The 18,456-nt window shown below is 40.5% G+C and overlaps 1 protein-coding gene across 1 annotated transcript in view; it reads left to right on the forward strand.

The window, feature by feature from the left end:
• The first annotated feature begins 16,753 nt into the window (after nucleotides 1–16,753).
• Nucleotides 16,754–18,456, forward strand: part of hoip (NHP2-like protein 1 hoip) — a 45,192-nt gene continuing 43,489 nt past the window's right edge. Inside the window, exons 1-2 of the mRNA XM_067149372.2 lie at nucleotides 16,754–16,954; nucleotides 17,098–17,215. Coding sequence (XP_067005473.1) covers nucleotides 16,952–16,954; nucleotides 17,098–17,215 — 121 coding nt within the window. The 5' untranslated portion in view covers nucleotides 16,754–16,951. The remainder of the gene's footprint in view (nucleotides 16,955–17,097; nucleotides 17,216–18,456) is intronic.

An 18,456-nucleotide genomic window follows, 5' to 3' on the forward strand; every position in this document is an offset into this window, starting at 1 on the left:
GTTATAGCTAAACTAATGTCAGGTTCTCTCTCTCTCTTTCCAGTCGACTCTCCGTTTACGGATACGTTGGTAGGCCTAAATACTAGTGACAACGAACCGTGTGACGTTGGTTGTCAAGTTGATATGTTGGATGCACCGCCGTCTCAATCTCTATATACTGCCTGCTCTGTGCTTAGCCTACAAGGAATACAAAGCCTGCTCATTCGCAGTGCACTCTTCAGAAACAGTGTCCGCCTGGCAGTGCGCGTCTTGACCACTGCAGCGCTAGTATACCACCTCACATCAGCACTCACTAGCATTGATAACGGGAGCTAAAACTTGCACAAATTTACCTCTACACTACACTTCCTGTATATTATATACGTTACTGAACAGAATGAAGTAGACAATAATAAATGTTCAATTTTTACCCCTAGCTGTGGATTTTCATTTGAGATAACACACATAACTGTCGAAATTTGTGTCTGGCATTTAAAAGGACATGAGGTCTTCACTAGATATTTTTACTACCGCACCGTAGATTTTCAGTGAAAATGAACGACTTTAACTATTTTCCTTGATATTTTCTCCTCATAAATCGTTTTTCTTCTCAAGAAGTATTCTCGGCGATACTCATCTGTGATGCCATTAGCGTAGTTGGTGACAGAGGGGCGTAGATACTTCTGCATTATTATTCTGCTTAGTTCCTCAGGATGATCACTTTTCCCACACCGTAGAATAGGATTTTTAGCAACACGTGGCAACAGTATTTCGGTTAATGTTTGTGCTATTTTTGGACTGTCCAGCGTTACCGATAACATTTCGTCCCTTATTTGCCTCAGTTTCATCAGCAGTGAAACAAAACTTGGCTTTGGATACCTGAGACGTGAGTCCACCTCTGTCTTTGATTTTTATTAATGACGTTAGTGGAGATGGACTCTGGATACTACTAATTTTATCAACACAATCTTGACATGGCATGTGGTCTTCGACAACTCTTACCAAGTACCCTCCAATATATGCCATTGCAGCACTCGACGGAGCGGTCACTAGTGTTCCATAACTTATCCTTGGTACTTGGTACCACCTACACAACAGAATAAGGACATTATTATTATCAGAACAGGAGCAATAATAATAAGTAACCTATTTTTTTTACCGTCACAGGGTCTGTGTATTTTATGTACCATACACTGTGTGTTTATTGCTTTAATCCACAATTCCCTAGTTGGCTCTTGGCAAGGGAATTCATGGAAAACTTTATTTCTAGAGCCTTGTTTATAAAACGGTACACAGCAGTACACCATTGTAATATAATTGACGTATTTTAACAATATATTTTTCCCGTTTGGTCAGTGTGTGAATTAAGCCGAAAGTGTCAGGTTCCAAGTCGTCCTCAATTTACAAGAGTTTCCCCATTTCACATTGGATGGTAAAATTATATTCTGTGACGTTTGCAGCAAAGAGGAGAGGGAAACTTGTTTTATATTTCCCCGTAACGAATTATAATCAATTTAGCAAAATCAGCATGGTATTTTAAATAATGCATATTAAATGTCCGAGTTCTAGTAATCACTATATCAAGTTCCTGTGCTGGTTGGAAGTGTAGTGTGTTGTCAGAATATGAAAGGAGAAGTGTTGGAACAAGCACAAACACCAGTCCCCGAGCCAGAAGAATTAATTAGACGTGATTATAATCACCCATTTGGCTGGCAATCGAATCCGGGACCTTCTGAACCGAAGGCCTCAATGCTGACCATTCAGCCAATGATTCGAAGTAAACAAAATCATTATTGAGTTTCATTATTTCTATCGGTATTAACATTCAACTTTCGTAGTAAACGTCACCAGTAAGCATACAACGTGTAGAAATACCGCCAACCCAGGTGTTCATGTGAGGATGAATTGCAGCGCCTCTAGCGGCAAATATAGCATCCACAGGGCGGACAGCTATGAGTGGCTATTGGGCAGGCTTTGTATTCATTGTAGGCTAAGCTCTGTGCACGGCCGACTTGATGCGTCGCTCTAGCTAGCTCCTTACCGGCCTTGACAATCGGGTCCACGCACTGTAATCGGAGTAGTTATACAGCACGACACGCGGCGCTGGCGGCCGACCTATTTGTGGTAGAAATGCATACTTCTTTATGGAAAATATATTGACTTTGATTGCCGATTTATCGTAATATAGAGTTATGAAGAATGTTACATAGGTTAATATTGTTGAAATTATTAATCCAAAAGGTTACATTCGTTGATATTTGCCAAAATGATGTCGTGAAATGAAACTGCGGGGAGATGACTTAGTCCAGCTGACGTTCTAATATTGACTCTGATTGCCGATGTATCTTAATTTAGGGAATAAAATAGTATGTTACATTGACTAATATTGTTAAAATGATTAATCCTAAATGCTGCTTTCATTGATATGTGCCAAAACAACGTCGTGAAAAGAAACTGCGGAGGATGGAGTAGTCCAACTGACGTTCCTTAATTGTGAGGAATAATAATAATCGTTTATATTATCATGGCATTCAGATACATAGCAGAACTTACCACAATACTTTTGTCTTATGATGTTAATATTGAGAATAAGAGTCATTGTTCAATTAGAGTTTTAAAATTCTTCAAGCGCTGCTCTCAGGAAGGGGGCTGGACAAAACATTCAAGTCTTACTTTTCCATATTCGTTGTATGCATAACACAAATATTTTGACTCAAACATGTTTAAATTTTAATTTCAATATATATTTTTTCAGATTATATTTCATTCATACCTTTCACTAGAATATTAAATACCGGGCAAGTTGGCCGTGCTAAATTCAACAATAATTTTTACTTGAAATGCAGTAGGGTGGAATAAGTTGGCCGCGCGGCGTGCAGCTGTGAGCCGTGAGCTTGCATCCGGGAGACAGTGGGTTCGAACTCCACTGTCGGCATCCCTGGGGATGGTTTACCGTGGTTTCCCGTGTTCACATCAGGCTGTACCTTAATTAAGGCCACGGCCGGTTCCATCCCTCTTCCTTGTCTATGCCTTCCAATCTTCCCATCCCCAACACAGGGCCCCTGTTCAGCATAGAAGTTGCGGCCGCCTGGGCGAGGTACTGGTCATTCTTCCCTGTTGTATCCCCCGTCCCGCAGTCTCACGCTCCAGGACACTACCCTTGAGCTGGTAGAGGTGGGATCCCTCACTGAGTCCGAGAGAAAAGCCAACGCTGGAGGGGTAAACAGAGTAAGTAAGAAAGAAAGAACGAAGGTAAATACCCGAAATAGAAACGGAAAACTAAGATGAGAGTGCTACCTGCTTTTAGCCACTCCGTAATTTTGTCCTGGTCTACAGAGAATTCGTGAAATGATAGTTCAACTTTGCTCCTTTTTTTCCTGTTCGGAATACAAAAAAGGCACACAGCAATATATATTCGAATATTTCCTAACACAGTTCAAGAAAATCAAATCACCACACCATTATAAAACGAATTAGCGCATAAATTAAAATCCTTGTTCAGGACGAAGTTACAGCGAGAAATCACTTTGTTCTTGTTTCCATAAAATAACTGCTCAAAGTACGAAAAGATGCACAAGAATGTCACAAATTCCAAAATTTGTAAACACAATTTAAAAAATATAATCACCACACTACACAATAAAAAATAAACTCACTAGCGCATAACTATCAGATCTCAATATCAAGCCAACAAGTACCTCATTGAGAACACATTGCCAACATTTACGACAGCAAAACCATATAAATAAACTGGAAATACGGCAATTTGCATTATACAGCTTCCTGTCAGTGGGTAGTAGGTCAGCGCTCCAGCGGCATTACGGTGAAACTTTCCAATTACAGCTTTATGCTGGGCTTCACAAGCGATTGTCAAGGCCGGTATAAGGAGCGCAGCGAGGGATCCAGTAGGCCGTGCTCTGTGCCACGAGAATTGCGTTTACAGCGACATTGCAGATGGCAGCACTGACCGCACCCAGAGAACATGTTGGTTAGATGAGAGTTGTTCCGTAACATCAATATAAAATGAAAAATAATCTTTAACATGTTACTAATTGAGAGGATAACTAACATTCGACATTTGAGCTTGGCTTAAGATATAGAAACGTAAAATAATACAGTAGATATTATATTAGGATCATCCCATGCTGCATGGTACATGCCAATTTCAGAATTTTCTCGACACGAATAACGGAGCACCTTTTCCGTACTTTTCTTACTGTTATTTACCAGCAGTGGGCGCAAAAAAAAATTCTATCACTATTTCGCTGACCCTTTGTTTATGACCAGTTTTCAGGATACATTTTGTAGCACATAATGCAGTGCGTGCGTTCGTCATGTCATTAAATCCACCACCCAATCTCACTGAACTAAATAGATCTATTGCGTCTCCAGAAAATCATCTAGCGAGAACATAAAATAACCGATTTTGTAACAGATAAGAGACACATTCCACTATAGATTTCACAGTTAGCGAGACAGCATCTGCCGTCTCATTAGTGAGACACTTCAGTTTTTCACGTTTTGATTCCAACCGAATTATTTTAACGTACTTGATGAAATCATCATTCAACCATTGTAAGTATTTTATCTGCTGGTGAATAGAAATGCACAAAATCTAGATTGTTTTTCCGAAAGGCATTACAGTAATCATTTCTGAACTACAAGGGATAGATCGGAGACTTCTAAACCTTTAACGAGGAAGTAGGCAGCAGGACTAGATAACTTCTCTGAAAGTCGGATTACAAGAAAACACAACAGTTTATTCGCGAGATCGTGAGATTTTACAATATCTGTGCCGCATACACTTTCAACATTGACCACACAAGCAAACTTGTCACTGGTTCGGTTCTAGAGGAGCCGTACCTAATTAGCCATTTAATCAGCGATCAGTTACACTCCTGTCAGTTGGTCTGAGAGTTTTACATTCTGCTCTAAGTCTTTCCTTGGGATATCCCGACAAATACAATCAACATTTTCCATTTACGCTACCTGTCCAGAGTACTTCGTGACGGAGCTGACACAAGACCAGGAGTTCTGCCATATTCATAACCGTTTGGGATACCATTCCCCACGCCACGTAGTAGCGCGTGATTTGTTCTGACTGCCCGGACTTTGGCTTGCGAAAATTTTGGATTTGATTTTTAAAAATGGTCGTTTTTCCATTATATTTGGCTGCTTCCTTTACTTTTTCAAACGATAAATTTCTGGGTTGTCTTCGAATTGTCTCTGTAGTCTTTTAACTTTATTATGGTTAGTCATCAGCTGTTATCGCAGTCTCAGAATTCTTGATCGTAGCCTCTAATGTCTGATTTTTTGACCTCTGCTGTCATTCTTACTCGTTAGAATATTGACTTCGATTGATACTATTTCCGGCGGTTGAAGAGCATGTTTCATCACAGATTTCTTCCGAAGAAATATCTTGTCGCTGTCTGGTCTTTCGTGGAGCTATTTTTCTGGTTTGAAGGTAATGGGGATAATTCGAAGACCGACTAGGCACGCTCTCTGGCTCCAATATATTTTTATTTTAGTTTTTACCTCCATCTCTAAAATTGAGGCTTCAAACACGGGAATAATCGGATGGAATCCATTGATTACCCTTGGTTTATCCTTGCCTTGATATAGCGTTAAGCCAATTTTACCAAAGTTCTTTACTTGGGTGGATAACAGGAATCCTCACACCTGAAGAATTTGGATTTCCTGCTTTCATATACAGAGAAGAACACAACAATTAATCATTTTACAACCAGGGACACACACATAAATGCTTGATGCAAACGCACTGGAACACAATAACGTGGGTACGGAGATAAGTTGGGTGCGTTAGCTGGCGCCCCTAGCGGAGGTTCGTGACACTAAGAGCTCACGCTGAGAAGCACGTTAACCGTATAGCATAGAGCAGGCAGTTTATAGGATTGAGACGGTGGTGGTTGGATGACAGTAGCATGGACAGTCTAAAGAGAACAAATAAAAGGCTTCGCGTTGCGCTATTCAGAATGAAGAAGAAAATAGTAGATCTGGAAGAAAAATTACACCGATCAAGTTAACAGCTTGAAGATTGTAATACGCAACTCAAACCACTGAACATTATAAAGAAAGCTGCAGGTAAGGGTGTTGAAAAGCCCATTTATCTTCAAGTGAATAACACTCAGAAACTGCGCCCAGTATGGTCTGAAGAAACTATACGGCATTGTATTTGTTGGCGGATTGCTTCTCCGAAAGGTTACGAGTATGGGCGGAGATCAACATTAATACTGTGACCTTCACGTAGTACATTAGACAGACTGTGGTGGCCAAATTCTTGAAACCTCTACTTAGTAGTGTAGGGAAGTACCATACAGACAAAGTTTCCAGGTTTTCTTGTTCGTCGAAACCTCTTTCTCGAAAAGTCCTGAAGCTATATCTCTCTAGAGCACCACATTATACGTAGAACTCTTTAATTTTTCTGTTACTTTCAGATTTTAAATTTTGCTTGTATGCTTATCTAGTTGTATTCACGCGATAACTGGGTACGTCTGGTGCTGCCGTCTAGCGGCAGATTGTTTCTAAGTCGTGTTACACGTTTGAATATGGAATGAGCAGGCAGTATAAGCTGCCATCGGATGCAGATCGAGCAGGCAGTGGTTGACGAGATACTTTCCTATTTTGAACTTCAATAAATAATTTATTTAATGCACACAATGTGCAAAGAATTGATATACAAAATATTAATCTTCGTTACAAAATTTCACCAGTGATTCCGATCGCTGTATACAATTTAGAACATGGTACCTAGTACAGTGTGCACCACATCTTGAATATACACAGTTCAAACCTGGTTCATGATAATGCTTTATATTACATAGTTAATAATGGAACCCATGAACGGAGAACCTTGTCAGCAAGTGTCGCAGTTCATATCCACGTTACACCCACTCGCGATTTAGCATGGCATCGGTAGAGTAGAAATCTTCCCAGATGGCAGCCTTCTTCGATCGTAGGTCTCGAAACAGATGTATATAGTGTGTTGTTGCTGGAATTAACAACTGTAGCCTTAGCTTTTCCACATAAAATCCCTCTCTGCATAGCTCATGCACGAGTCGGGAAGGAGAATATTTGGAGAGGCACAGAGCCCGTTTCAAGTAGTTTGCCTTCAACTACTCGATTTTATCTAACTGTTTCATACTCAAATGTTCCCAAATGTTTTCCAAGCCATATGTTGCTATAGGGCTGATTTTTAGATGAAAGAGTTTTATGGCTGTTTCTAAAGACAAGTTTCTCAGATGTTTAATGTCAGATATTGCTTTCATAGATGCATTTAGACGGTCCATGAGATGGAGGGTGAAAATATTACCTTGGGTTTGAAAAATTACACCCAAGTATTTAAAATGCTTTAAGGACTTAAGTTTTTGGTCTCAATAAAGGAAGGTTCCATGAGGCCCCCCTCTTCTAAACGTCATGGACACTGTTTTTTCTACATTCAGTTTGAGCTTATTTTTATTCATCCAACCTACTATTTGGTTGAATGATTCCTGGAGTTTCTTCTCTGACGTTGATGTTAAGACCATATCATCAGCGTACATTAATAGTTTGACGCTTTCCTGGTTTACCAAATCCACTATGTCTGCTGTCGCAATGATGAACAGTAGTGGACTTAATGGTCTCCTTGTAGTACCCCGGTTGTTTGTTCCAAAATAATGGATTTGGTAATGCCATCTTCTACTTCTATTGAATTGTTGAGCAGTAGGTTCCTAATCAGCGGTATAAGGTAGTTCGTATTACCAATGATACTCTCCAATTTTTCTAACAGTATAGTTCTGCTTATGGTGCCAAAAGCTTTCAAATAATCTATAAAGATGACATGCAATTTACCCCCTGGTTTCTTTAAGGCTTCTTCTATGTCAGTCTGGAGACACCGGATAGCTAAAATCGTTGATTTCCCTTTTCTAAATCCAAATTTCGACTCCGGTAGGTTATTTTCCACCAGTTTAATGAGACGTTTACCTACTAGTGAAGTTAAAGTCTTTAGTAGAGTACACTCTAGTGCTATTCCTCTATATGAATTGGGATCTGCGGTGTCACCTTTGCCTTTATATAGCATTTTAATAGTAGATTTTCTCCAGTTGTCTGGTATCCTACCTTGCCGCAAGCATTCATTCATTAGGTGAGTGATGGATTCACCCAATTTTGGGAGAGCAGCTTTAAGGTGTTCATTGAAAATGTGATCTGGGCCACATGCCTTGTTATCTTTAGATGCTGTAATAGTTGATACAACCTCATTAATTGAAAATTCGTTAATTTCAGGGATTATTTGAAAAACTGGCACGAAATAATTAGTAGGTCGTGTGTGTCTCTCTCTTGAAGCACTGCACTCAAGTGCTTTTCCCAATCTTCCATTGGTAAGTTCCTGGAGAACTTCGGTTGTCTAGGCTTCAGGGCGAGGTAAGGATCTAGATTGGCACGTTCTATAAGTTTATTTTCTTCTTCCTCTCTATAATGATTATTGGCTTCTTTTAGTTGTAGTTTGTATGCTCTCCTTTTACTGGCATATATTTCAAATTCTTTTTTCTCTCTTATGGTTGTATGTAATGCTTCCAGGACATCTCTACGACATTTATAGCATTCTTCAGTGAACCAGATTTCCTGACCACAGGTATTGATGGTAGAGTAGCATTCTGGAGCAGCACTTCTAGATATAATGCAGCCTCATTAAGATTACCCTCTCGTAATAGGTTAAGTATCGTTTGATTATCTTCACCACAGATAAGAGACGGATTACTTTCTCTACTTATTTTTCTACGTTCTTTAACTGTATCAAGCGTACTTGGCCTATTCTCCAGCTGTAAGGAAGTTGCAACTGGTAGGTGTTTCCGTTGCGCCTCGAGAATAACCTCCTGCTTGATCGGCACAAACTTGGAGTTTATAAACACCAGATCCATTGTGCTAGCACCATTATGAGACATGTAGGTATTCATGTCAGAGGCATTCACCATCCGAAGACCTTCCTCTTCTAAGAAGTCCAAAACTTCTGTTGATTTTCGATGTTCTGTATCAATGCGGCAATTTAGGTCTCCGGCAAGGATAATGGCATCATCCCTAGTAGTCACAGTTAAAGCTTTACTAACTTCCTCAATAATCTCAGTTGATGAGAAACCTGGCTGGAAATATACGCATACACAAACACACGGCTTGGTTCGAACTACTAAAACGTTCGAAGATCTGTATTGTACACTAAATGGTGAGAATTGATCAGTGAACAGACATGCAATGCCTCCTTTGGGCCTCCCTACTGGAGATTTTTCTGCCATGACGAATGTTGAATAATGTCTACTGGTTTGCCACGCATGCGTTAAAAATGTTTCCACTAGGATTATTACATCAAATTCCTGTATCATCTCTTCTAGTGTGTTTGTCATGCTCATCAGTCCTTCAATATTCCATAATAGTAGCTTAATCTTTGATGTAGGCAAAACGTTGTCGTCCTTATCAGGCTTTGGTTGAGAGCATTGTATCCGAGCAGTTATGGGGTCGAAAATTATACCTCCTGACCAAAATCCTCCCTGGCCAGAATTCTGGGTTATTAACTTTTTCTAGGTGGACGAAACCAATACCAATTAGAAACGCCTCCTTTACACCTTTTGTGTCTAATTGGTCACAAATAATGTCATCAGATATATTGTTATCTCGAAGGAATTTAATAATATCCTATGTCTCCGTGTTCTGATGAAGTTTGCCTATATACAACCAGGCTGTTCTATTAGCCTCTCTTAGGTTGCTAGTTTCATCAGCCTTTCTCGAACCTATGATTACCTGTCTACGGTGCCGGTTTCGCTTCACAGCCTCCGTCCAAGTTCCCTCTTCGGTGTTATCAGATGACGTTTCTTTGTCTTCAATTACTCTAATGTTCTGTTCGTGGCTATTTGACTCCACTTGTGGTGGTTTCGGGGCCAATCCTTTCTTGGCAGTGATTCTTCCTTTTTGAGGTCTTTGGTGTTTTTCTTGGACTAATTCATTGTCTGCATTCAAGTTGGTAGCCTCAGTCGTTGTGGTTGCGGTGTCTCCCGTTGTTTTGGTGTTATTCGTAGTTCTTCTGGTTGCAGATTTTTCTAGGCCTTTCGACAATATGTCTGCTTGCTGAAGTCGCGTCTCCAGGATGAGCGTCATTTTCTTCATTAGATCTTCGCTTACTTCATTAAGCTTTTCCTTGATTTCATCGCTTGTTTGTTTATTTTCAAGCGCGATTTGTCTTGTCTCATGATCTCCTGAGGTTCCAGAGTTCAGTCCGTAGGTTTTTAGGCGGTTTCTGCATGTTTCACACATCCATAGCAGGGATCCTTTCTTTGACTTTAGAGCGTTGTACTCTGTTATTGTGAGCGTAGTGCAATCTCTGTGGAACCGGATTTCAGTCACATCACAGCTGACGGTATTTTGGTCCTTTGTCAGGGTTATGCACATTTTGGGCACTGCTTATTTTCCATGTTCTGGTTGTTTGGTTGCAGGAAGTTTCCTCGCAGTTGTGGCAGGTCGGTGGTTTCCAGGTGTGTCACCGTCATACGGGGTCTGCCAGATTAATTGTGTTTTGTGTGTCGTAAGACGTTCGTCACCCTGCGATAGTCCTCTCGCTTTAGCAGTGAATGCCTGTCCGTATTTGCTGCAGCTGTAGACTTTCTCTCTTGTGTGGATCGGTTATGAGATAGCAGTGATGGTCTGACCGCATTTAATGCAACTGTGGAGTCTGAGATTACACTGCACAATAAAGATATGGTTTTTTTTGCTAGTTGCTTTACGTCGCACCGACACAGATAGGTCTTATGGCGACGATGGGACAGGAAAGGGCTAGGAGTGGGAAGGAAGCGGCCGTGGCCTTAATTAAGGTACAGCCCCAGCATTTGCCTGGTGTGAAAATGGGAAACCACGGAAAACCATTTTTAGGGCTGCCGACAGTGGGATTCGAACCTACTATCTCCCGAATACTGGATACTGGCCGCACTTAAGCGACTGCAGCTATCGAGCTCGGTAAAGATATGTTTATTATTATTATTGTTATTATTATTATTATTGTGAAAAGCCTGTTCATTAATAGTAATCTATTGTCCCATTTAAATAACTAATAACGGCATAACTTAACGTTCACTGATCCTGAGAATTTATCTTCAGGCACAATCAGGTATTATTAGCTAAATTAACAGTCTAATAAAGTGCCTAAGTGTGGCGCTAATAAGATGTAAATTTCTGTCGAACTGTGCGATGGGCTGAAGTCCTTGTCCATCCTCCGTAATTGAATTCTGGGTCGTCTTGAATGCACATACGTTGAGTAGTTATTCACTACGAGGTATAACGATTCTCAGCTTACCTTCACGTCTCACATATGGACATATGTCTGGTTGCTTTCCATCCTGGCTCTCTACCGCAGTTAAGCATCCATACACGATCTCTCTCAACGTCACTCGGAAAGTGATTGCTTTGTAGCCTTTGTGGGAACCAAACTCTTTAATATTACTTATCTAGACTCACAGAGCGCGCTGATGCTAAGCGGAATATTGAACACTTTCGCGCATCGCCATGTTGCGGGCGCTTCAGCTTCGAATGCATGGCTAGCACGTGGTGATGTTTACAGACCCTTGCATGTTTTCGATTTGAATCATGCCTGTTAGTGTGTCTGGGTTGGTTTTGTATGTGACGGAGTGATAATATATTGTCAAATATTTTCAAGGAATGTGGGAGCTGATACATCACGTTAGTTAAACTGATCGGCAATATTAGGCCTAAGGTTAGGCATTACCTGTGGAATGGAAAGATATTCACGAGGGTGAATTCGTGTGCAGCCTTCATTTGTACAGACTGTTATCAGAAGGGATCTGGTATTTCTTTTCACATGTGAGTAGAAATTGAACTGTTAAAAAATAAGTTTCATTTACCATAATCGAGAACTAAACAGGTTATAGGGTGGTTGATTCAGAGAACGTATTGACATGAAATATAGAATATTTAGGCTTCTTTTTGTTGTTTTCCTTTTTCCAATTCATTGGGGATAATTGTTTAGAACTAAAAAGCTGTTCTGAAAAAGACTACATATTTTTCATACAAACTGTGTAGCGGTATTATAAATTTTATAAACCTGGGCCTAGAATCCGTAAGATATGATTGATACAACTTGATAAAACCTTCTAATATTAGGGTAAGGTATTGCTTCAAATTATCAATTATCTGAAAAATGATTTCTTAGTTCGTACGTCTTAATTTCTCCAATTTTTCCCACTTGCTTTATAATAAAATAATACAATTGTTAATACGCTATTCCAGAAAAATATGACAATATAAAGTTTAAACAAAGCTCATTACAATCTTGACAATCTGCATTAGAAAAAGCTAATCAAATTAACTTTTCACTATGACATTAATCTTTTTTGTTTGCAAGTGCTTTAATTTCAATTACATTTTATTTTGTGTCTGCAGTAAAGCATGGTGCTCATGTTAGAGAAAAATTAGAAAGCACTTTCAATTTTTATGTGCTCAGATAATATTAATTCAGAATGAGTTGGTAAAAGCAGTAATATTTAAGAAGATAATATTATTAGGAGGGTTTTACATCTTAAATGATAACATTCTTACTTAAGCCCAACCGGGCGAGTTCGCCGTGCGGTTAGGACCGCGCAGCTGTGAGCTTGCATGCGGGGTATAGTGGGTTCGAACCCCACTGTCGGCAGTCCTGAAGGTGGTTTTCCGTGGTTTCCCGTTTTCACACCAGGCAAATGCTGGGGCTGTACTTTTAATTAAGCCCACGGGCTCTTCCTTCCCATCGCTAGGCCTTTCCTATCCCATCGTTACCATAAGACCTATCTGTACCGGTGCGACGTAAAGCAAATTGTAGAAAATAAACCTTAAGCCTAAACCACGCAGAGAAACTCAAACTAACCCTAGACATTGATTTCATTTTAAGAAATACACAATAGAAGACTAGCACCACTGTAACGAATCTCAGGCAGCATTGACCTAAATCCAAATCACACAAACATGATAATTAACTTCTACTCAACCAATTACGTTTTTTTCATATCCAAACCAAACCAAACCCCATGGCACAACAGGCCCGAAAGGTCATGGCCTACCAAGCGACCGCTGCTCAGCTTGAAGGCTTGCAGATTACGAGGTGTCATGTGGTCAGCACGGCGAATTCTCTCGGCCGTTATGTGACCGTCAGATGGCTCCGCAATTGTAATCACGTATGCTGAGTGGACCTCGAACCAGCACTTAGATCCAGGTACAAATCTCTGACCTGGCAGGGCATTGAACCCGGAGCCTCCGGGTAAGAAGTAGACACGCTACCCCTACACCGCAGAGCCGGAATTTCATATTCAGAAAATGATAAAACATTTATCTGATGGTTTTAGAAAGATTTCTGCAGTCATGTACCTTTTATTGTTCAGGTAATTGAGTAAAATTTGCTGTAATGACTTATCTGAGAGGAATAATAAGCTATGTACCTTTCATAGAAAGATTTTATTTCACAGGTTTGCTTTTTTGTTGATATTGAAGATTATTGTTATCGGTACAGGAGTTTGTAAATATTTAATTTATGTGTTCTCCAGTCTGCTGAGAGACAGGTAATTTTTATCTCATGACATGCAATCATACTTAAGTTGTAGACCGCTTTTTGAACATGTCCTCATATTTTCAATAAAGGTAAATAATTGTTGATCCTAGGTTTCTCAAGAGACAGATTGCCACGTGATTCTCGTCCTTTGAGTCTGGCCTTCTTGCCATACGTACAATGTTCAAACACATCAGTTACAAACATGACCCTTATATTAAAGTGAGCGACATGATAATTTTCGAGGTACCACTAGTGTTTTATAGTAGTGTATTTTTCAGTCTTCCTATTCAGCCTGCTAAAGGTTTCTTTCTTTAGGTACGCCACATATAGGCTATCCAAAGGATTTGTGTAGATTGTTCAGTTTTTATGCAGAGGTATATTTTAATATTACCACAGTCTTGATATTATGCGTATTTATTGCGTGTGTATACGGTAGTCGGTGTAGGCAGTCATTAATTTTATGTTTTCATGTGTGCGAAATGTAAGTTAAAGCATGAATTCCATACAACGAGCTAGAATAACATAGAGGGGCTGTATACCTGACATCAGCGCTCCCTGCTTGAAGCAAGTTGATAAGGGGCAGCCATGTTATCGGTTGTCAAAACAAAGCGAATTGGCGCGAGAGCATATGTTGAGGTGACAAGGAGATCGTGCATGCCAATTTAATTCCCTAAGTTTTAAGAAGCGAAAAGATAGATTCTCGCTTTCAAGAATGCCAGCCGTAAGCTCAGCGTATGGTTGTACTAATCGGAGTAATAAAACCAAGGATATATCGTACTTTGAGTAAGTATTACTGAATTATAGCCGAGATTCCTTTTTGTAATTTCTGTTTGTAATTAAATCCATTTTATTGTTTACTTAGCGAAAGTACGGATAGCCACGGTAATTATTTGTCGAATTTTGTTTCAGATTTCGTTTAAAGAACAAGGAATTAACTGAACAATGCGTTGTGAGGGCGAAAAGAGATAAATGGTATCCCACTCAATTCAGATGCTTATGCTCTGTACATTTCCAGCCCTATTAAATTTTCGTGCCTTTGCTGGCAAGATGTAGTGTTTACAGTGCACTTTGTCTTCTGGTTTGGGCTAGAATAAATTTGTTACTTTCATTGACCTGTCTCAGTCTCATCCTTGGCTTTGACAATATGAAAGTGGCTGCGGTATGAGTGATGCTAGTAATGCCATTCCTTATGCAGCCAGTCCCTGCTATGAATGGTGTGAAAATGTTGCTCATAGGGTCGGTTGGTGCACGCATTTCAGTGGGCTTGGCAGACTGATATGCAATAGCAACTTCTGGCCCAGTGAGGAAAGCAACGGGAAACTACCTCACTCCTCATTTCCCTAGTACGCCTCTTCAGCGACACCTAGGAAATCTATGACAGCTAATGGTGGACCTGTTGAGGATCCAACCAGCCTTCGGGCTGAATACCCAACATACATACATACATACATACATACATACATACATACATACATACATACATACATACATACATACATACATACATACATACATACATACATACATACATTAAATTTTCATTCACATTTACAAATAAAGGAAATGGAACGGCCACCACCAAGAAAACGTAACCACAAAAGATCACTTATTTCTTTCAAACGTACACCAAGTATGATAAATACAGCATTTTACTGCTATTTTTGAAATGTATACAGCCTTTATTGTAGATGTCTGTTGCCTTGGTTTTTAAAACTATGCCACACTTCATAATGGACAACTTTCAAGCTAGTAATCCCAGTATGATATGGTAATGGGAGAAACATGATATCCCCCCTATATTATAATAAATAATTACACTAAACGATTATTGTGGTAAAGTATTCATGGACCGCCTCTGTGGTGCACTGGTTAGCGTGAGTAGCTGCCACCCCTGGAAGCCCGGGTTCGATTCCCAGCTCCGCCACGAAATTTCAAAAGGGGCACAAGGGCTGTAACGGGATTCTATCAGCCTGGGGAGGTCAACTGAGTAGAAGTGGGTTCGACTCCCACCTCAGCCATCCTCGAAGTGATTTTCCGTGGTTTCCCACTTCTCCTCCAGGCAAATGCCGGGATGGTACCTAACTTAAGGCCACGGCCGCTTCCTTCTCCCTCCCCTCCACAAGGCCCCTGTTCAGCATAGCAGGTGCAGCCCTCCCTCACAGTTGTATCCCCCGACCCAATGTCTCACGCTCCAGAACACTGTCCTTGAGGTGGGATCCGTCGCTGAGTCCGTGGGAAAAACCAACCCGGGAGGGTAAACAGATTAGGAAAGGAACACAGTACTCATGAGGATGAAATAATTTTAAAAATATTAACAGAATGAGGTTGTAACCTATTATAGGTGCCTATGATTTTAAGGTTTCCTGTCATAAATATTTATGTTCATCGTTTTTATTCTAATTTACGCTTAACCACAACAGCCAAGCAGGGTAACGCTCTTGTTCCGATTTCGAGACCTATTCGTATGCCACTGTGCGATGATTTCGAACTACCCTACAATCAACTGATTGTGATGTTGGCCTCGTGCCGCAATATGATGAAGTGGCGGTATTCGCTTTCATGCTTCAAGCTTTCGGCAACGGACTTTAATTCTCCCCCAGCGATTCTAAAATGCGGATTTTCTACACTTTTCGTCATTTAAAGGCCATGCCCCCTTGCTTGTGTGACAACAGGAAACATGTCGGACGTTCGTTCTATTAGGTTCACCCAGGCAGCGCTTCCGCCTCTCTATGTTATTCTAGCTCGTTGATTCCATACGATCTCCGCGTCAAGCTGAGGAGCGCCCGCAACATGGCGGTACGCGCATGGACATGTCTTCCCCAGTCACACGCTTCTGCGCAGCCAGCGGTGTGGGACCTTGGTGGGAACTATTAGAACCAGACCCCGAGACAAAGAGGATAGAATAGAACGAGAGATCATGAATACATGAATGATTGCAAATTTGCGTTGGATTTTTTTTTTTTTTTAGACATATGACGTAAAACGTGATAATATACTGTACTGACAGAATAATTATCCCTTATCGTTAAATACAATTTAGAAATGATCTCAATCACAAATGCAACACAAGACGAAGTAGAAAATCTTATCCCTAAAAAATAATTCCAAGTCGGTTGATAAAAGGAAAATTAAGTTTGACTTAATTGAACTTCAATAAATACTCAGTGACATATCGGAGTTCTGTGCTGTGTTGTATTCTTTGATCTCAACACAAAATAACACTTTGTTTATTACCCGCATCCTTGCGTTAACCTGAAAATTGTGTTGAACCCAAACGGGGTGATAGTAAAGAGTTTATTTTTATGCAGTTGAGGTGCTCCTCAGTGAAGCGAAAGATATTCGCGGAGAGGTTGCACTTTTGTTGATTTACTTTGAGGACAATCTCGGCAATCATCATCGAACATGGTGTGTAAGGCTGAAAATTTATGTTGTCGTAAGTGGAGACCCCACGTGGGTTCTCATTCCATGTAATACAGTTAGCGCGTACATTGTTTGCTTCTCACCATTGTTTAGGTTCTGTCATATTGCAGTATTGTGTTTCATTTTAGGCAGAAGAGGTTAATCCGAAGGCATACCCACTAGCTGATGCTACCTTAACCACGAAGATCCTAAATCTTGTACAGCAAGCTATGAACTACAAGCAGCTGAGGAAGGGAGCTAATGAAGGTAATATGATGGTGGTGATTGTTGTGCGGCGCTAAACATCTAATTCATCGGCTTCTGATGTAATACAGATGGGTTGTAGAAGGTGGTGGTGGTGGTGATTATTGTTTTAAGAGAAAGTACAACTAGGCAACCATCCTCAGATGGGTTGTAGACCACACATTAGTACTGGTAAAATTTGTTATATCTATCTCAAATAGGAAACATGTTTCAGCTAAAACGTAGGTAAATTTCAGGGGTCTTCAACAATATTTTTATTAAATCCTGTGTATGTATTTACTGGGGCACTGCGCAATATCACGTTTTTTGTTAGGCCGGTAAAATTTCAGCCCTAGTGACAAGATGTTTCTTATATTATAAGTGGAAATTAATTAAATCTTACGTGGAATGCTTCTCAGAGGAGAGATGTGTTCATAACGATGTCCAGGAACCCACCATCCATCCCCAAGAACTACATTTATAACCCAAAGAAGAGTATTACACGCTATTTTCATTTCTGAAGTAGCTGTTGCATCCCTATTGGCCAACGTAAAGTGGCACGTGATCTCATTCCTGTCAGTAATGTTAATCATAATCAGTTACCAACCCCAGCACAATAAAAGTGCAAGGAAATTTAACATGTTAAGTAAACATTGTACAATACAGAACAGCAATATCAATCAAGATATTTTACTTTTATGACCTAATAAAGAGCAGCACCCGCCATCGTCCATGGCTGAAGTAGCTACTTGCATTCCTATTGGCCAACGTAAAGTGACCTGTGATCTCATTCCCCTCACTTATGATAATCATAATCTGTTACCAACCCCAGCACAATAAAAGCACCCCTTTCCTTGTCCCTATATCACAGGTCTTGTCCAGATCCTATCCTAACCGTCCGCACGGCAAGAACCAGTCCAGACCATTCGTACAGATCCTATCCTAACCATCTGCATGGCACGATCCAGTCCACACCAAATAGTGTTTTCACACAATACTAAAGGCTTAAGGCTGCTTTGCGGCTTCTAACCTGGGGGTTTATGCCCCCAGACCCCCTTTGCTTGTCCCTATATCACTGGTCTTGTCCAGGTCCTATCCTAACCATCCGCACGGCAAGAACCAGTCCAGACCAAAGGTGTAGCTATAATCACAAGCACCACCACCACCTATCGAAGCACCACTCACTCATTAGTTCCTGAGTAGAGAGGTTGGCAGCATTGAGCACCGCTTGACAACATCCTTCCCGAGAAGGCCGCGAGCGTGTA

Source organism: Anabrus simplex, chromosome 1 (assembly GCF_040414725.1).
Source record: "Anabrus simplex isolate iqAnaSimp1 chromosome 1, ASM4041472v1, whole genome shotgun sequence".
Classification (NCBI taxonomy): Eukaryota; Metazoa; Arthropoda; class Insecta; order Orthoptera; family Tettigoniidae; genus Anabrus; species Anabrus simplex.